We start from the raw sequence: 21,129 nt of genomic DNA on the forward strand, positions 1-21,129 counted from the left end.
AATGCCCTGAGGGTCATCAAAACCTGCCCTGCAGGAGGTAGGACAGTGTCGCTAAGAGGCCTTAGCATTGGACACCCATAGAATTGAGTCCTGAGTCTGCCACTTCTAGCTGTGTGACCTTGGACAAGTTACCTGACCTCTCTGAGTTTTTCTAGTCTCTGTAAAACAACTTAACCCAGTGCTGACAATAATAGGTACTCAGCAAGTGGAAGTTAACAAGGTTAATATCAGCAGTAGCTAGAATCAGAGTGCTGACTCTGCACCAAGCACTATTCTAAACACTTCATGTTTGTTGGCTCATTTTCAATCTCACAGTAGCAGAGTGGGGTGGAGATTCTTGTTATCCCTATTTTATGGATGAGAAAACTGAGATACAGAGAGACTAAGTGCTTTCCTAAGCATCCTAATGCTGGCATATGTCAGAGCTGGGATTTGAACCTGGGTACCTAGCTTACTGTTTACCACAAAGCTGCAGTACCCTTTAAAAGGCAACCAATTTAATCTAAATTTAATGGTACAAAAAAATAATAAAAATACCAAAAATTACTGATTCTAAAGCTTATTCACCCCAAGGAAGAAGAGACTGGAAAAACTTCAGTGGTTCACATAACCATAGGAGGATTTTTCTGTTTAGATCAAATCTATGAGCTAAAAGTATGGGGCTTTAATCTGAAAGTTGACACCTGCCCACTGGTAAGTAGCAGAGGAACTTCCATGGGCCCTGAAATCATAAGGTTCAGAGGGCAAACAAGCTGCACAGTACAGAGGACCCAGGATTTAGACTCTGAAGACCTGCATTCGAGACCTGGTACTATCTCCCATTGTCTATGATGCTTCAGTTAGTCACTGAATTTCACCAAACTTTAGTTTATTTACCTGTGAAATAGGAAAAATACCCCCCAATGCTCATATGAGGAACAAAGAGAGTATTTGTGAAAACAACCTCTGAGATGTGAGGCACAACACAAATGTTGGTCAATGGTGAGGTGGTCATTCATAATACAGTCTTGATGGTACTCCGACATCCACCTGCATCTCTCTCCCTCCCCACAAAGGCCAGCACAGAGGCCCCTGACTGAGGCAGCAGGGTCTGTTTGTGGCTCTGCCATTAATCTTATGTGGGATTTTGGGTAGTTCATTAACCTTCATGGGACTTGGTTTTCCTTCTTATAAAATGGAATTCACCAAGTGGGATTTATTGCAAGAATGCACGGTTGGTTCAACATACAAAGACCAATTAATGTGATATATACTACATTGTTAGAGTAAAGGATTAAAGCACATGATCATCCCAATAGACACAGAAAAAGCACTTGACAAAATCCAACACATTTTGTTGATGAAAAAACACTCACAAATTTAGGAATAGAAGGAAACTTCATCAACCTGACTAATGGCCTCAACAAAAACCCCAAAGCTAACATCATACTTACTGGCGAAAGACTAAAATCTTTCCCCTAAGATCAGGAGCAAAACAAGAGTTAAAAGTGGGTCTTGGGAATTTTTAGACTAGTTTTCTTATATTCCAAGGTGGGAAGCTGAGGGACAGAGAGGGGCAGTGACTTGCTCAAGGGACAGTGTCGACCAAACAGAACCATCCAGGGCACTTGCCCTAGAAATTCACTCCATGTTGCCCCTCCAGCCAGGCCAGTGCAGTGCTGCATGTGCTGGGAGGAGAAGTAGAAGGTAAAGGCCTGCCTAGGACCATGTATCAGGGTCCTGAACAGAATACCAGCGACAGAAGCCCACCCAGTGGATCTTCATAGGCCAGCACAGAAGCCCACGCAAAAGATCTTCACATGCCAGCACAGAAGCCCACCCAACAGATCTTCACAGGCCAGCACAGAAGCCCACACAAGCTTCCTTATGCTATAAGGGGGGCTTTTAAAAATAAGTTTACGGGGTGTGCTGATGCTGCAGCAAAACCCATCATCCCCCAGCCCTGCTGAACGTAGTGCCTCGTTGCTTCTATTCAACAATATGCTGAAGACTCTAGCCAGGGCAAATAGGCAGGAAAAGGAAACAGGCACCCAGATGAGAAAGGAAGCAGTAAAACTTTCTGAATTCATGGATGACATAATCTTCTGTATAGAAAATCCTAAGGAACCCACACAAAAATAACACTATTAGAGTTAATAAACATGCAGGATACAAGATCAATATATACAATTCAGTTGTATTTTAACACCTTAGTCATTAACAATCTGAAAATGATATTAAACAATCCCATTTACAATAGCATTTAAAAGAATAAAATACTTAGGAGTAAATTTAGCAAAAGCAGTACAAGACTTGTATACTGAATTACAAAACATCATAGAAAGAAATTAAAGACAATCAAATAAATGGGAAGATGTCCTGTGTTCAAGGGTTAGAAGACTTAACGTTTTAAAAATAATAGTCCTCAGATCGATCAGATTTAATGCAATCCTTATCAAAACCCCAGCTGACTTTTTTGCAGAAACTGACAAGCTGATCCTAAAATTCATATGGAAATACAGGGGACCCAGAATAGCCAAAACAGTCTTTAAAAAGAACAAAGTTGGAGAATTCATACTTCTGCCTTCAAACTTACTACAAAGATAGAGTAATCAAGATTGTCTGGCACTGGCATAAGGATAGACATATAGATTAATGAAATACAAATGGAAGTCCTGAAATGCACCTTTACATTTCAGGCCAATTAGCTTTTGACAAGGGTAATGACAATTCACTAGGGGAAATAATAGTCTTTTCAACAAATGGTGCTAGGACAACTGGATAACCACACTGAAAAGAAGACTGACCCCTACTGCTCACTATATAGAAAAGTTAACTCGATATGAAACAAAAACCTAAATATAATAGCTAAAAATATAAAACTCTTAGAGGAAAACATAAGTATACATATTTATGACCTTGCATTAGCCAACAGTTTCTAACCACAGAATGGGAGAAAACATTTGCAAATCATGTAGAGTGTGGGGTGTGTGTGTGTGTGTGTGTGTGTGTGTGTGTGTGACTTAAAACTCAACAATAAAAGACAATTCAGTTTGAAAGTGGACAAAAGATTTGAATAGACATTTCTCCAAAGCAGATTATACAAATGGCTAATAAGGGTATGCAAAGATGCTCACATAATTAGTCATTAGAGAAATGCAAATCTAAATGAGATATCATGATAAGATGCCATTTCACACCTACTAGAATGGGGATAATCCAGAAAAGGTAGACAATAACAAATATTGGTGAGGAGATAGGAAAATTGGAGCCCTCACACATTGCTGGTGGAAATGTAAGTAGTGCTGCTGCTTTGGAAAACAGCCTGACAATTCCTCAAAAAGTTAAATGTAGGCCGGGGATGGTGGCTCACGCCTGTAATCCCAGCACTTTGGGAGTCCGAGGCGGGCAGCTCCCGAGGTCAGGAGATCAAGACCATTCTGGCTAACACAGTGAAACCCCATCTCAACTAAAAATACAAAAAAATTAGCTGGGCGAGGTGGCGGGCACCTGTAGTCCCAGCTACTTGGGAGGCTGAGGCAGGAGAATGGCGTGAACCCGGGAGGTGGAGCTCGCAGTGAGCTGAGATCATGCCACTGCACTCCAGCCTGGGTGACAGAGCGAGACTCCATCTCAAAAAAAAAAAAAAAAAGTTAAACATAGAGTCACCATATGACCCAACAACTCCTCTCTTAGTTCTGTATTTAAGAGGGATGAAAATATATGTCCACACACAAACTTATACACAAGAGTTCAAAGCAGCATTATTCATAATTGCCAAAAAGTAGAACAATTCAAATATCCATTAAGTGAAGAATGGATAAATGAAATGTGGTATATCCATGTAATAGAATATTATTCAGCCCTAAAAAGGAATGGCGTACTGATAGATGCTACAATATGGATGAGCCTAGGAAATATATAGTCAGTGAAAGCCAGACACAAAAGCCCACATGTTACAATTCCATTTATATGGAATGCCCAAAATAAATCTATAGAGACAAAAAATTAATTAGTGGTTACCAGAGGCTGGAGGAGATGAGGAATGGGAATGACCGCTAATGGCTCAGGGTTTCCACTGGGGCAATGAAAATCTTCTGGACTTATATAGTCATAGTTACACAACTTTCTAATATGCTAAAACCTGCCTGCTTGCACATTCTAAATGGGTGAATTTTATGATATGTTAATTATATCTTAATTGCTTTTAACTGGAGTTATTCTAGAGTGGTGGTTCTCAAAGTGTGGTCCTGGGACTTTTAGCATCAGCTGCACCTGGTAACTTGTTAGAAACACAAATTCTTGGAACTCCCTTCTCCTCTAGTCTTGCCAAATCATTGTGAGTGTAGTGATCTAACAGGCTTTCCAGGGATTCTGACTTACACTCAAATTTGAGAACCATTGCTTCGGAATCTCTGCTGTCCAGGTCATATAAGTGCTCTGAGCTCCCAGGCCCATGCAAATCTACTCTACATCATCCAGTGATGCATGCATCCCCGCGAACCACAGGTTAACCACTCCCTTAATTGGAATATGGAATTCGTTCACTGTCCACATTAATTTGCTTGAGGTTTTTCATCAGCAACTGCATCTATTCTTAATTTTTTTCTCCAGTCTGATTAGCCATCTGTTTTGTTACAGTTTGTTTCAAGACTTTTTTTTCACAAAATTAAATTGTAATTTTCTACTTCAAAAGAGAAATCTGAGAGCTTAGTAAAAGAAATGACGGCAGCCCTCCTTTCTCTTGTTGATGTTTGCATGTCAGTCGGAGTCTGTGATGAACATTTCACTCCAATATTGCACCCAACGAGATGGAAGTGGGGGGCCAGGAGGGGTTCCCAATAGTGTAGGGAGGAATGTCCATCAGTGTAGACATTGTCTCATCACCTCTGCAGCTCCCAAAACTCTATTATTTCACACATGAATTAGTCCAGACCCCTAATGTTAAAGAACCCCTATTCAGGCTGGTTTAAGCCAAAAAGTTCACATGGTGGCAGGTTCCCTGAGAAAGTCTGCTTTCTGGCAAGGCTGGACCCAGGGTTCAGAGGAAACGACAAGACACCATCCATCTCAGCATTGCTTTCCCCTGGGTTGGCTTTATCCCTGTGTTGGCTTTCCTCCATCTAAGCTTACATCCCATTGGGTTAGCCCCATGCACAGATGGTGCCTCTGTCTCTTAAGTTAAGGATTGCATTCAGCTGCATGTAACAGAATACTCAAGTGACAGAGCCTTACACTCAAGGATTTTATTTTTCTCACGTAACAAGAAGTCCTGAGAGTAGGGAATCCCGCAGCTCTGTCATCAGTATCCCATTACTGTTGTCCATACTCAGTTGGTGGCTTTTGCCCTGAGGTTGCCCACTGGCTTCTGCAACTCCAGTGACTCCCTACTCCTGGCAGGCACAAGGAGGACAAAGGGCAGGAGCCTCATACTACTGGGCCTCCTTCTCCTTATCCAGAAGAGAATAACTTTCCTGGAAGCTCCACCAAGTAGACTTTAATTTGCATCTCATGGTCCAGAACTGTCCATAGCCACCACTACCTGCAAGGAAGCCTAGGATATTAAGATTTTTAGCTGGGAACCTATGGTCTCAAGGAAAAGAGAGTTCTGTTAGTAAGGAGGAAAGGGCAATGGGTATTAGAGGCAGTGATTCTTGGCAGAATTCTGAAGGTTGACCCTTGTTATATTACACACCCAACCCAGAGCCTATGTAACCCCATAATACCAGGAAGTCTAGAAGTCCTGTGTCGGAGTGCCAGTACCTACAATAGTTGCTAGCATGGGGAATGAACACACTAAATATTATGGCATACATGATTAGCCAACTTGACTCTCATACCCACCCAGACATCAAGGAGGGGAGTCCACCCTGTCTAAACTACATGAATTTAATGTGGAATAGAGGGTTGGTTCCCTAAAGGAAAATTGGCATGCTGTTACCATTAAAGGGGAATGGATGCTAGCCAGATGAGAACAATGAATGCCTCTACGACCTAGAATTGCCCAAAATCTTGAGAGACCAATTCACATTAGCAAAGCTCTCAGTTGGCTGATGTATAGACCTGAAAGTCACTTTATGAAGTTAACAGTAGGTTTTAAGTCTATGTTCTTATTTTCTATATTCTTGATGCTCTGGTATCTGAGGCCTCCCTGCCTGGGGAGAAACTGCCCTTCCCAGGGCCCTTCAGTTCTTATAGATAGCAAACGGCTGCCTGCTGGGAGCATGAATTTCATGTGCAAACCAATCAATCCAAAGCCCTACTCTGAACTGCCTCCTCCATCTGGCTCTTATAGTCTAGGAGGCAACATTCCTCTCTGCCTTAGTCATCCCAGGGCAAGGTACAGACAACCAGGTTCAGCCCCAGAGCTCCCTGAAGTTATTCAGTTCTCTTTTTAAAAATGTTTCATTTCCGTAAGTTGTGGGGGAACAGGTGGTATTTGGTTACATGAGAAAGTTCTTTAGTAGTGATTTGTGAGATTTTGGTGCACCCATCACCCACGCAGTATATACTGAACCCAATTTGTCATCTTTTATCCCTCACCCCTTCCCACCCTTTCCCCCCGAGGCCCCAAAGTCCACTGTATCATTCTTATGCCTTTGGATCCTCATAGCTTAGCTCCCACTTATGAGTGAGAACATACGATGTTTGGTTTCCATTCCTGAGTTACTTCACTTAGAATAATAGTCCCCAATCCCATCCAGGTTGCTGTGAATGCCATTAATTCATTCTTTTTTTATGGCTGAGTAGTATTCCATCATATATATATATATATGTATACACATATATAGATACATATATATATGTGTGTGTGTGTATATATATATATATATATATACACCACAATTTCTTTATCCACCCATTAATTGATGAGCATTTGGGCTGATTCCACATTTTTGCAATTGCAAATTGTGCTGCCATAAACATGCAAGTAGCTTTTTCATATAATGACTTCTTTTCCTCTGAGTAGATACCCAGGAGTGGGATTGCTGGATGAAATGGTAGATCTACTTTTTGTTCTTTAAGGAATCTCCACACTGTTTTCCGTACTGATTGTCCTAGTTGACATTCCCACCAGCCTGTAGAAGTTACTCAGTTCTAAGGCTGCATACTCACCCTCCCTTGCCCCGTGGAAGCCACAATAAAGGCTTTTGCCCACGCTTGCCTCTCACTCCTTGTGCCTTCTCACCAGCACTGGTGCTTCCTCATGTGGCCCCATGCGGCACACCTTGCCTCCTGTTTCTAGTCTTTGTGAGTACAAAACCTTTTTTTTTTTTCCATGACCATCATTTCTATACCTCTGTGTCTCACCATACCCGATTAAAACAAATTCTGGCTGCATTTAAAAACACGTTAGATGTGGGTTTGGCAAAGAGTGTGCATTTGAGCATGAACTTAGGACTTGAAGACTTGAAAGCAGAACCTTCAGTATGTTGCTAGGACTCAGAAATCTGTGTGTGAACAAGCCCCCCAGGTGATGTGGCTGTTCAGTTGGTTTTGAGAACAACTGGTTTAGTCTCAGTCTCTCATTTGGAGGATGAGGCGGCCAAGGCCCAGCCTGGTGGGCAAGTCTGCTCGGGAGACTGAATCCTGGGGCAGGAGGTTGCATGATGAGCTCAGAATTAAACCAAGGAGCAAGATGCTCTTGGCTAGCGCGGATTGAAAAGCCTCTCTCTGCTGCCCTGCTGTTTCTGTCTTCATAACTCTATTGCTTAGGACTCTCTGGTTACAAGTATCAAAAATTAGCTAGATCTTGGTTTCAGTAGGAAAGGGGACTTTATGAGAAACATACAGAGGTGTTTCCTGGAGCCAGGGCAGAGGTGTGGATGAGTCTGAGGACAACTGGAACCAGGAAACGTGATTGGACAGCCCCTATCTCCCCATGCTCATCTCTGTCCCTCATTCATCTCCTGCCCCTCAGACCTGCTGCCTCTGCCTCTCCTCTCCTGATTTCACAGTTTTAGCCACATGCACATGTTGAAATTGGTTCCAATTTCAGCATCCTCAGGGACAGGCTCTGACTGACTCAGTCTGATTAGAACTACCCTTGGGCTAGTCACAGGCAGGAGCACAAACGTGCCTGGGAGAAAATATCCCCTCATCAGGGGAGCTGGGCTGGTTCTGCCAGAGGTGTCCTGGGATTCTTACTGAATCAGGACTCTTGTACCCACGCACCTCTGTAGGCACCATCAAAGGCTGGGACAGTTTTCAAGGCTGTCCATACCTCTTTACCTTGATCGAGTGCAACTGGGTTCTCTTAACTTTTCCATTCCAGTCATGTTTCCTGGTCATCTTGTCCCTTGGCATAAGTTCAGGAAATATCTAACTTTATCAGCATAATATTTGGGGCTTCCTTGCTGCTAATGAGCTTTCAAATGGTGATGATCACATTCATTATGTGGGGTTTTAAAAACATGTTATGTTCAGATGATCTTTTCCTGATTCTGAGGGAGCCCTTGTAGCCTCCCATGCATTTAATATGTGTTGAGTAGTGCCATGGGTCAGGGGCTGGGCTGGGGGCTCTGCTGTCTTCCACAGCCGTGCAAGAATCCAGCAGGCGCTTGCCTGCAAGGGGCTTCCAGTCTAGCTTCAGAACTCATACAAGTGACTTTCTTCCAAGCCAGACATTGAGAGCTTTGGGCTGACAACTCCATGCCATATTTGTTTTGTTGTTGTTTTCGTTTGAGACAGAGTCTCGCTCTATCGCCCAGGCTGGAGTGCAATGGTGTGATCTCGGCTCACTGCAACCTCCACCTCCTGGGTTCAAGAGATTCTCCTGCCTCAGCCTCCCAAGTAGCTGGGATTACAGGCACCCACCACCACCACGCCCGGCTAATTTTTGTGTATATGTATATGTGTATGTATATATGTGTGTGTGTGTGTGTGTGTGTGTGTGTGTGTGTGTGTGTGTGTGTATTTTTTTTTTTTTTTGAGATGGAGTTTTGCTCTTGTTGCCCAGGCTGGAGTGCAATGGCACGATCTCGGCTCACCACAACCTCTGCCTCCCAGGTTCAAGGGATTCTCCTGCCTCAGCCTTCCCAAGTAGCTGGGATTATAGGCATGCGCCACCAAGCCCAGCTAATTCTGTATTTTTAGTAGAGATGGGGTTTCTTCCTGTGGGTCAGGCTGGTCTCAAACTCCCAACCTCAGGTGATCCACCCACCTCGGCCTTCCAAAGTGTTGGGATTACAGGCGTGAGCCACCACACCCGGCCTACATATATATATATATTTTTTTTTTTCAGTAGAGATGGGGTTTCACCAGTTGGCCAGGCTGGTCTCAAACTCCTGACCTCAAGTGATCCACCTGCCTTGGCCTCCCAAAGCACTAGGATTACAGGTGTGAGCCACTGCACCCAGCCTATATCTGAAACTGTGTCTGTATTGATATATGGCCCTGATAGTAATGGTAAGATGTGCCATTTACTGAGACTCTTCTGTGACCTCCTATTGACAAATAGTATCATATTCCCAAGTCCCCCGTGTACTGTTGTCACCCCCCATTTTACAGTAAGGAAATGAGTTTCATGGGGACTGCTGGCCCAGTGACCCACAGCTGATGAGCTAGTCAACTGGATTTGAACCAAATCAGATGCCAGAGCTTTACCATTGTTTGCCTTGTTTTCGGCCTTTGAGCACTGGGCTTCAAAATGCAGAACAATTAGGTAACATGGCAGTAAACAAAACACCCAATTATGCAGAGCAGGCGGTTAGAATACCACCTCCTGCTAATTGTATGGTCCACACTGGTGCAGAAGGCACCAGGAGCTGTTACCAGCTATGCTTGCAACCCAGCCAGGAGAGGTAGAGATGGCAGATTCAAGCAGTAAGGCTATGGGTCAACTTGGGTAGAGTTTCAATAATTCATAAATTCTTAAAAAGCAAAGAATTTACAGAAGGGAGAGGTCACCATGGGCTGGTGGGGTTAACGGCTTTTCAGAAGAGTCAGAACATTGGGGAGGCTGAAGAGAGACCAAATGGATGGAAGGCTGAGGGTTGAGAGGATTGCACAGCACTAGCAATGAAACAGAGACCAGCACGAGCACCATGGAAGGTTTCCACACCATGACCGTGACCTACAGGAATATTTTATACACATACCTGGAAATATAAAAAGGAAACCAGTTTCCCAGAATAATATTGAACTCTCACTATGTACAGGAACTCTATTTTCTACTTTTTTTAAAAAAAGAAAATGCTAGTTGCCCTTCACTAAATTGATTTCACCATCCTCTCCTGGATCTCATCCAATAATTGAAAAGCACAGCAATAGAATGGGTCGGTTGAAGCATTGTTTCTTAGGGAACAACGGTGGGCCATGACACTGGCCACTAGGGTGGGGCCAGATGGGGGTGGATGTTGAAACCGATGCAAAACCCATACCAGGCAAGAAAAAGACAAACACCTCATGCAATTTGGTGTCTGGGAACATGAGAGCATTATCCTTCTGCTGTGGCATTTGTATATACCCTCAAAGACGTTCCTGGGCACTGAAGTGTCCAGGGTTACAATTCCCCAAAGCGAATTCTTCCTCTACATATGGAGTTTTCGGTCAATTCTAGAAATGCCCTAGGCCTTCCTCAGCAACCTAGATGAGTTGGGATGTGGACTCACAGGAGAAGAGCCTGGAATTTTGGACAAACCAATCAAGGCAGGAAAACTTTTGGCCATTTGTACAGGGACTGTAAGCTACAGAAAGGTGTATATAGAGAAAGATCTAGAAAGAGATCGATGGATTTGCTGATTTCAAGCTAACCATATTCTCTTGGCTAATTATTATAAGCAGCTGATTTTTTTTTTTTTAGTAAAGTACTTTCAATGATTTAGGAAGATTCTAGCACAAATATTACAGAGCAAACACAGCTAGTGCCAGTCTACTTTGCAAATTTTAAAATTGAGATATAATGTATATGCCATAAAATTCACCCTCATAAACTGTAATTCGTGATTTTTGCTATATTCACAGAGCTGCACAGCCATCACCAATATGTAATTCTAGAATATTTTTATTATCCCACTTTCATAGTCCCACAAGCATGATTGCCCATTCCTCTTCTCTTTTATCCCCTGGCAACCACTAATCTACTTTCCGTCTCTATGAATTTCCTATTCTTGACATTTTATATAAATGGAATCTAACAATATATGGCCTTTTGTGTCTGACTTCTTTCACTTTGTGTAGTGTTTACAAGATTTGTCCATGTGGTATCATGTATCAGTACTGTGTTCCTTTTTATGGCTGAATAATATTCCTTTGTATTTATATACCACATTTTGTTTATCCATTCATCACTTGGTTAATATTTGGGTTGTTTTCATTTTTTGCTATTATAAATAATACTGCTGTGAACATTTGAGTAAAAGTTTTTGTGTGGACATATGTTTTCATTCCTTTTGGGTAGAACTAGGAGTAGAATTTCTGGGTCAAACTCTTTGAGAAACTGTCAGACTGTTTTCCAAAGCAGCTGAACCATTTTACATTCCTATCAGCAATGTATGAAGGTCCCTATTTTCCCACACCCTCACCAATGCTTGTTATTTATCTTTTTTATTCTAGTAATACTTGTGGCTGTGAAATCGTCTTGAGTTACATTTTCCTAATGACCATTTTCTTTGGAGAACTGTCCAAACACTTTGCCTTTTTTAAGAAAATTGGGTTTTTTAAATTGTCGAGTAGTAAGAGTTCTTTATATATTTTGTACAATAGACCCTTATCAGATATATTATTTGCAAAATAAGTTTTTTCCGTTTAATAGATAGTATTTTCACAGTCTATCTTTTCCTTTTTTTCGTTGTTGTTGTTGTTGTTTTGTTTTTCCAGACAAGACCACACTCTGTTGCCCAGTGCAATGGCAATCACAGCTCACTGCAGCCTCTAACTCCCAGGCTAGAGCAGTCCTCCCACCTCAGCCTCCCAAGTAGCTGAGACTAAAAGGCCATCATGCCCAGCTAGTTTTTGTATTTTTGTAGAGATGAGGTCTCACTATGTTGCCCAGGCTGGTCTTGAACTCCTGGCCTCAACCAGTCCTCCCGCCTTGGCCTCTCAAAGCGCAGGATTATAGGCATGAGCCACTGTGCCCAGCTTTTCTCTTTCTTTCCTCCCTTCCTCCCTTCCTCCCTTTCTCTCTTTCTCTCTTTCTCTCTTTCTTTCTTTCTTCTTTCTTGACACAGCCTTGCTCTGTCTCCCAGGCTGGAGTGCAGTGGTGTGATCTCAGCTCACTATGACCTCTGCCTTCTGGGTTCAAGTGATTATCCTGCTTCAACCTCCCAAGTAGCTGGGATTACAGGTGTGCACCACCACACCCGGCTAATTTTTGTATTTTTAGTAGAGACAGGGTTTCACCATGTTGGCCAGGCTGGTCTTGAACTCCCAACCTCAGGTGATCTGCCCATCTTGGCCTTCCAAAGTGCTGAGATTACAGACATAAGCCACTACGCCCAGCCCCAGCCTCACTTTCTTAATAGTATTCTGTGAATCACAAAAGTTTTTAATTTTGATAAAATATAATTTACTTATTCTTTTGTTGCTTGTGATTTTGGTGTCATTTAAGAAATCATTGCCCAATTCAAGGCCATAAAGAGTTGTGCTCATGTTGTTTTATAGTTGTTGCTCTTATATTTAGGTCTTAATCATTTCTTATTTAATTTTTGTGCATGGTATAAGATAAAGCACCAGTTTCATTCTTTTGCCTATGGGTATCCAGCTGTCTCTGCATCATTTGTTGAAAAGATTATTGTTTTCCTATTGAATTGTCTTGATACTCGTGTCAAATATCAAGATATTAAATGCCTGGGTTTATTTCTGGATTCAAAATTTTATTCCATTCTTATGCCAGTAAATGTCGAGTCCATAAATAAACACTTAAATATCTGGGTTTATTTCTGGACTCAGAATTTTATTTCATTCTTCCAGTAGCAGTCTCTCCTGATTACTGTAGCTTTGTACTAAGTTTTAAAATCACAGTGTGTAAATTTCCCAGCTTTCATTTTTTTCTTCAAGATTGCTTTGGCTATTTGGGGTTCCTTATATTTTCATATGAATTTTAGGCTCAGCTTGTCAATTTCTGCTCAGCTACCTGGGATTTTGATAGGGATTGCATTGAATGTATACATAAGTTTGGGGAATATTACCGTCTTTACCATTTTAAGCCTTCCAATTCATAAACAGAATTTCTTCTCATTTATTTAGGTCTTCTTTAATTTCTTCCAGTGATGTTTGGTAGTTTTCAGCATACAAATCCTCTACTACTCTTGTTGCATAAATGTTAGGTCTTTAAAATTTTTGATGGCATTGTACGTGGAATTGCTTTCTTAATTTTATTTTTGGATTGTTAATATATAAAACACAACTGAATTTTGTGTATTTATTACATATCTTACAAATTGGCTGAACTTGTTTATTAGTTCTAATAGTTTTTTATGGGTTCCTTAGAGTTTTCTATATGCAAGATCATGTCATCTACAAATAGGGATAGTTTTACTTCTTCCTTTCCAATCTGAATCACTTTTACTTATTTTTCTTGCCTAATTTTCTTGGCTATAATCTCTAGTTCAATGCTGAAGGAGTAAGAGCAGATATCTTCATCTTGTTCCTGATTTTGCAGTGAGGTGGGGAGGGGAGGGTTGTAATAGCTTTCAATCTTAATTGTTAAGTAAAATTTTTAATTGCTGTTTCAATCTTGTTTTAAGTCTCTTCAGATTTTCTATTCCTTTCTGGGTCAATTTTGGTAGTTTGTACCTTTGTAGAATTTTGTCTGTTAGAATTGTTTGCAGTATTCCGTAATAGTTTGTTTTATTTCTGTAATGTTTATAGTGATGTCCTTGTTTTGTTCCTGATTTTGGTAATGTGAGTCTTCTCTCTTTTTTTCTTGGTCAGTCTAGCTAAAGGTTTGTCAATTGTATTGATCTTTTCAAAGAGGCAACTTTCAATTTCTTTGATTCTTTGTATTGTTTTTTATTTTCTATTTCATTTATTTTCACTCTAACCTTGATTTTCTGTTCCTTCCCTCTGCTTTCTTTGGACTTCATTTTCTGCTCTTCTTTTATTTTTCTTAAGGAGAAAGGTTTGGTCATTGATTTGAGATCTTTCCCTTTTTTAATATAGGTATTTTACAGCTATACATTCCTCTCTAAGTACTGTTTTCACTATATCCCATAAGTTTTAGTATGTTACTTTTTTTGATTCATCTCAAAGTATTTTCTAATTTTTTTGTGCTTTCTTCTTTGACCCTTTATTTAGGAGTATGTTATTGCATTTCTCTTGTATTAGTGAATTTTCCAGTTTTCCTTCTGTTATTGGTTTCTAATTCTGTTCCATTGTGGTTGGAGAACAGGAGATTGTCTCCTGTTCTAGGGTTTGTGGTTGTTACTCTTTATTATTATTGCTTGTTTAGTGACTTTTCTAAACTAATTGTGTAAAATTCATGTTCTTTGTTGTGTGTGGCCACTGAAGTCTCTGCTAGGTTAGCCTAGAGGTCAGCTAATGATTAGACAGAGACTTCCCTAGGTTCCTGGATCCAGTCATTCTCTCAGTCTTTGCCAAGGGACTCTATGTATTTTGGGGCATGCCTCCAACACTTGGGCGGGTAGTTCACAACTCTGCAGTAGCCTTTCCTTCTTATTTGCACAGAGCCTCAGTTAGGCAGAGGTGAAAGCTTACAGCAGTCTCGAGTCTTTCCTGAGCATGTGAAGAACCCTGGGCACAGCCCTGTGCATGCTCATGGTCTGTTAGATTCCCAGAGATATCTAGGGGCTTTTCAAAGCCCACTATGGATGTCTCGTTCCCCAGCTTTTCCTTTTATGCTTTTTGGTTAACCTATTACTTGTCCCAGCTGTCATCTGCCACTTCCAGCAACATGATTTAATAATTTCCTCTAATTGTTTTCGACAAACACATCCAAGAAAAAAGTTATTCACGCTGGGTAAGCTCAGATTCTGGTAAAATAAAGGCAGCCTTGAAAGTGGAGTCTTCTAGGAAAGTATCAGACAGGTCAAATAATAACAATTCTATGGTAATGAACTTGGGAGGTCCTCCAACCTTGTTCTGCCTCCTCTGGTGGCTGCTAGCCTGCTGTTTTTCAATGTGGTTGCATGCTGCTAGATTTCAAGGCTACTCCAGACCTGGCAAGAAGGAGTAAAAATTGGGAAAGTTAAAACTCCACAGAGTTCCCTGTTCTTACTAAGGTCCAACTGATTTTTTTTTTAAATAGACATTCCCTGGATTGCTGCAAACCTTAGGTTAATTCCAGAGCTCTGAAAAAGTTGATTCTGACAATTTTTTGCTGTTGTTCTCAAAGCTTCTATAAAAAATAAAAATTGCAGAAGTCCTTCCTCCACCATTTCATTGACGAGCAGGCCAGTTTTTAACCTGCATGTGCACACCTATATTCAGTGGCTTATTAAGGAAACTATGCTTACACTCAATGGCTTATGAGGCCTCTTTTCCTCCATTGAATTGTTTCTGGATTCCCTTGGTAGGAGCCAGTGAGATCTGGACTGCCAGCCAGGGCACACGTTTAGTCTTGCACCAGTCTTGACTACATGACCTTGGGACAAAGGAGCTGAGATTTCCAAAGCACCTGCTGTGTGCCAGGCCCCGTGTGCTGGGTATTTTATGTACACTCTGTCACATCATTCTTGCAACAACCAAGAGATAACTTTCTCATTTAACACATGAAGAAACCAATAAGATGCAAAGCACTTAGCACTGTGCCCGCAGCACATGGCAAATGCTGAATGTGTTGATTATTGCTGCCCCGTTGTTGTTACGTGTAAGCTATTACTGTCAGAGGAGGAAGTAGAGTTGGGATTCTCAAGGTCCTTTGGCTTCCAGTCCAGGGCTGTCTGATTCCAAAGCCCAACCATAACTTACATCCCCATTCCAGCTCCTCTGAGTGAGTCTGTTCCCACTCTGGGCCTCACTTTCCTTGTCCTGTCAAATGAAGGATTTTGAATGACTTAAGTTATTCAAGCAACAAGCACTTACTAAATTGTCTTGCCACTTCCAGGGTGACATTATGGAATTCTGTGATTCTGCAAGGTTAGTTGCCTAGAGTCACATCGGTGGCATTCTCTTATTTAGCTTGAAGACTAAACCGACAGGTAGACTGGCAGGTGTGTTACCCAGTGTGTTTCTCTCCCCCTCCTTTCTCGCTCTGCTCCTTCCCCCTGCAGAGGCCAGAGGGGACAAGGTCAAGTGGGTGTTCACCTGGCCCCTCATCTTCCTCCTGTGCATCACCATTCCCAACTGCAGCAAGCCCCGCTGGGAGAAGTTCTTCATGGTCACCTTCATCACCGCCACGCTGTGGATTGCTGTGTTCTCCTATATCATGGTGTGGCTGGTAAGTGGCGGGAGCAGGGGGTGGACAGTGTGCACAGCCAGGGAGAGGTGGGGAACTGAGTTCAAGGCTAACCACAGGTACTGCTATGCCACCTTTGGGCAAGTCACTGGCCTCACTGACCACAGCGTATTTCTCAGCAGAAAAGGGTTTGAATGACGTGCATGACTCTGAGCCAGGTACCCGGGATGCAGACACACAGCACAGTGCCTGCCTTTGAGTGTGAGGGAAGGAGACCAACCTTCACACAGGCAGCCTAAATCACAGTGCTAATTTAGGCAGCCTAAATCACTCTGGTGTTACAGGCAGAGCAGTATGACAGGTGGATGATCACCAAGTCCTCTTGGTTTCCAGGGTCCTGAGGGAATGTGAAGGAAGGAGACTGGAGTCAAGGGAGATGAGGTTGAACACAAGGCAGCTTGTTCCATGCTCCTGCCCAGGAATGCTCCTCCCTGCACTGATGTGCTGGATGCTGGTTTAAGTCCTTCACATAAACTCTTCCTTATCCTCATAACAACCCCAAGGGATGGGTGTTATTATCCCCATCTAACAAATGGGGGAAATCGAGGCATAGAGAAATTGAGTAATTTCCCCAAGGTTACACAGTTAGTGAGTGTTAGAGTTAGGATTAGGACCCAGGTATTGATCTCCTAAGCCCATGATCTCAGCTACTACCGTAAGCTGCCTCTCAGTTTGCTACTGGACTTTTCACATTTCATTGGATGGGAGTTTTACAGGCAGAGAGACATTGGTGTAGCTCCTCATAAGCTCCTGTGGTCACACAGGACAGGTCCCCATATAAACCTTTCATCAGCTGGGCTGGGCTGGGTCAGGCCACACAGGAGCCTCCCTCCCCACTTTCTGTGTACCACCTAATGGGGTCCCCACTTCTCCTCCTCATTCCCAGGAGCAAAGAGAGGGAAGCAGTTCCAGCATGGCTGCAGTTCTATTGATTGTGAAACTCACTCTCAGCCCCTTACACCCTAGTAATTAGCATCAAGTCCCTTTGTTCTCCTCCTAATGCCTGACACCAGCAGCAGAGAAGGCAAGAAATCTTGATGTGAGAGACAGCAGGGCCAGTAAATGTTCCATGCTGGCCAAGAGGCCACCTTTCCCTTAACTCCAGAGAAACCGTGTCGTTTAGTGGGGAACAAAGGATCCTGGATCACATGAGAACAGCGCTGAATCCTAGTCCTACCTCTTGCAAACCACGGAAGCTGGCGACTCCCTCTATGAAGTGGGGTGATCATCGCTCTCACAAGGCCATTGGGAGAATGAAAAGAGAGCCCAACACTTCCTAGGCATTTGGCCAATCCTGTCTCTTCCCTCCCCGCAACCCAATCACACCTTCCCCCATCCCTCCCAGAGCATTACTGGGATTCTGAACAGTGTATGGGAGCCATTTTGCCTGTGCTTTCCTGAAATCCTACCCTTTGGCCGCCTCCCTCATCTCAGATGCTTCCTCAGGCTGATCTGAGACCTGCCCCAGCCTCTGTGAGTGTCCTTACACCTACTCGTGCGGCAGCCCTCCTGTCCCTGTGGCAGAGCCTCCCCAAGACACCAGCTGGTGGAAGGCACTGCCCCCAGCCTGCTCCCTTTCTCCCTTTCTCCTGGTACCCGCTTAGAGTTCTGTATCCCAAAAGAAAGCCCACAATGGACTCTGATTGTGTTTTAGTCAATGAAACAAGTCATGTAACTCAGGAGGGGCAGAACAACTCCAAGCCTTCAGGACCCCAGCATCTGCCCCAGCCCCAGACACACACACTTGGAACACCTTGGCCTTGGCTCAGCTGAATGCGGGACATGGGAACACTTGAATATTCAAGTCCCCCAGGACCTCATTCATGTCCCTCCTGACCACTCCCTTTCATACACTACTCCCAGCCCAGAACAGTTTGGTTAGACCGTGTCAGAAGCATCCAGTAGTTAGCCACTTATTGAAACCAACAGCCAATTAGGGGTGATTATCTGGTAACAGTCAGATGATCATAAGCATCACGGAATAATACACAGTTTGGCCACTAAGCAGTGCGATTTCTTATAGTGCCTTTCTTGTGTTGAATTAGTGTTGCATACACTATACCCAATTTCAACCTAATCTTACTTCCTCTTGTTCAGGTATTGCAATTTGAGTTTGCAGCATGGCTGATTGCTCATAACAGTAAATATTAGCCATTTTCACCATGAGATGCAGCAATGCTGTTTCCATGCTTCCATGATGAAGATTAAAGTCTCCATTGCCCACTCCATATGGGGGATGAGGAAGAAGAGTTGGAATTAGTTACTATCTAAACTCCCTAGAGGCTGGGTGTGGTGGCTTACACACCTGTAATCCCAGCACTTTGGGAGGCCAAGGCAGGAGGATCACTTGAGCCCAGGAGTTCGAGACCAACCTGGGCAACATAGCAAGACCCTGTGTCTACAAAAAATTAAAAAATTAGCCAGGCGTGGTGGCATGCACCTGTAGTTGCAGCTACTCAGGAGGCTGTGATGGGAGGATTGCTTAAACCTGAGAGGTTGAGGCCACAGTGAGCCGTGGTCAATCCACTGTACTCCAGCCTGGGCTATGGAGCAGAGCAAGATCCTGTCAAAAAAAAAAAAAAAAAAAAACTTCCCTAGAAAAAGATGACAATCAGAGAATGAAAACTGTGCCTTAAGTGAGTTGGATTTGCAATTTTTAAATTTTCTGAATAGAATTAAAGGCCAGTTCATCTTCAGATTTTAAAGAAAGGATCCAGTGATTTCTCTTACTGAAGTGTATTCCCAAAACAACATTACAAGTGAAAAAAAAAAAAGCATTTCATGACATTTGAGTGGGTGTGAGACTCAGGAAGATCAAATTAATGAATATGTGAATTTCTTCTCTAGTTATAGAAAATAACCATATGATTAAATCAGTTCTGCTAATTATCAGTGAGACAGGACACTCCAACCCCCACCACCTTGATGTATAAACCCCACCCATGTTTCTTAAACCAGGGTCCTGGGGTCACAGGAACCACTTTACTGGGGCACTCTTACCTATGGGTTTGAACTTCAGATAGCCTCAGTTTGGGGGAATAGAATGGCCTTGACAGTAAAAGTCTGTAAAGAAGGCAGTGCCCATGGTAGCCTTGATCTCTGCCTATGCAAGGCGTACCCGCCTGAGCACCCTGCGCTTACTTTCACTATGTCCTGGCGAGGCTCCAGCAAGCAGTGAAGACCCATCTGTCCATCCCCTACACCCCCACCTTTTATTAATACATCTCTCACCCCCAAGGCTTTGGAAGAATGATTCTTGAATGTCAGTATCAAAAGGGAGAGGCCTTGGAAATGGATTGTCCATTTCCCCAGAACACTTGTGCAGTTGGAGAAACTGAGGACTAAAGAGAAGAAATGACTTCTGTAAAGTCATGCAGATAGGGCAGAGCCAAAACCAGCCCCCAGAGCCCTGGACTTGAATCTGCTTCCGTGTCTGAAGCCTGAGTGTCAGAGGGCTCAGAGGGCCTGGGCATGAAGTCCAGGGTAAAGCAGGGTTCATGTGGCATCCCTGGTCCTGAGCACTCTGGATGGTATGCGCACACTCAAGACCTTCCTTCCTTCCATCCTTCTGTCTTTTGGCTTCTTAGCCTCGTAGTTCAGTGTTGTTTTGTTTTGTTTTGTTTTTAAAAGAGGCAGCCCCAGTAATTCCAACATCACCATTTCCTACGCTTACAGTGTCTCTAATACTAGCAATATTTCCTCGGTCCATACACTGTTGTTTGAGAGTTTGTGTCTCCAACCCCCATACTGCAGGTGACTATTATTGGATACACACTTGGGATCCCAGATGTCATCATGGGCATTACTTTCCTGGCAGCAGGGACAAGTGTTCCAGACTGCATGGCCAGCTTAATTGTCGCGAGACAAGGTATGGATTATGCCCCAGCCCTCACAGTCATGCAGTGCAGGCCGCTGCATCCTCGTCCCTGCCTGACTTATAGTTGACCAAGTTGTGGCTCTTATGACTGGCAGTTGTCAAGTCCTACTATGGAGAAAAACTGTGACATCTAGAAAGCATCATTTATTAGATTCCATCCACGGAGAGAATGCTACCAAGATGAACTCCAGACCTCTATCTAGAAGCTTTTGCTAGAGTGGTTGTTTAAAAACAAAAATGTTCTGAGGTCAGCAGTCAATGTGAGATTGAACAGAGGCCAAGCCCAAACTTTATACAGCAAATGAGCTAATAACAAGAAACATTCTGGTCCAAGAAAGGCAAAGCATGGGCATCCTATATGTCCAACTTCCCCATTCTTCTTCTGACCTCTAGAACGTGTGTAATGTTTTGGTTTGTTTGGTGGTTTTTGTTTTGGGCTTACTACGTGGCATGGGCTGAGCAACACAAGGAGTGACTGTATGAGCTTTGATGGTGGAACAAAAGAGCTGTAACAAGAGCAGGTTTTACTGACTTCTCCTTTTCTGCTAGCAAGGTAGCATCCCAGCATGGACATCCGCAGATCTTCCTCGCAGCACAGAGTTTGAAAGTATAGGGATGGGGATGGGTGAATAATGGCGTAAAATCTCACAGGAGACAGGAGAAAAGAACAGTGTGTAAGGAGAATGGTTGGCTTTGAGAAGAGGGACAGGACATTTTATTCCTCCAAGATGAAGGGTTGATTGGTTGGTTAGCGAGTTGTGCCTGAGAAACCATGAGATGAGGGGAAAGGACGAGTGGGAGTATGTTTTCTGGTAGGCAGGGCCCTTACAGAGAATGGGGACAGTTAGGGACAGCAGCTGAGGGAGGAATGGAATTTAACTGAGTGACCTTTGATGTGAGCATGTTAGTTCCCTAG

At 43.0% G+C, this 21,129-nt stretch overlaps 1 protein-coding gene across 4 annotated transcripts in view; it reads left to right on the forward strand.

Moving 5' to 3' along the window:
- Nucleotides 1-21,129, forward strand: part of SLC24A4 (solute carrier family 24 member 4) — a 172,536-nt gene that overhangs the window by 143,223 nt on the left and 8,184 nt on the right. For all 4 annotated transcript variants that reach the window (XM_005562051.5, XM_005562053.5, XM_005562052.5 and 1 more), the window contains 2 exons: nucleotides 16,152-16,318; nucleotides 20,090-20,204. In XM_005562051.5, the coding sequence (XP_005562108.3) occupies nucleotides 16,152-16,318; nucleotides 20,090-20,204 (282 nt within the window). The remainder of the gene's footprint in view (nucleotides 1-16,151; nucleotides 16,319-20,089; nucleotides 20,205-21,129) is intronic.

The sequence above is a fragment of the Macaca fascicularis genome, chromosome 7, assembly GCF_037993035.2.
Source record: "Macaca fascicularis isolate 582-1 chromosome 7, T2T-MFA8v1.1".
Taxonomy (NCBI): domain Eukaryota; kingdom Metazoa; phylum Chordata; class Mammalia; order Primates; family Cercopithecidae; genus Macaca; species Macaca fascicularis.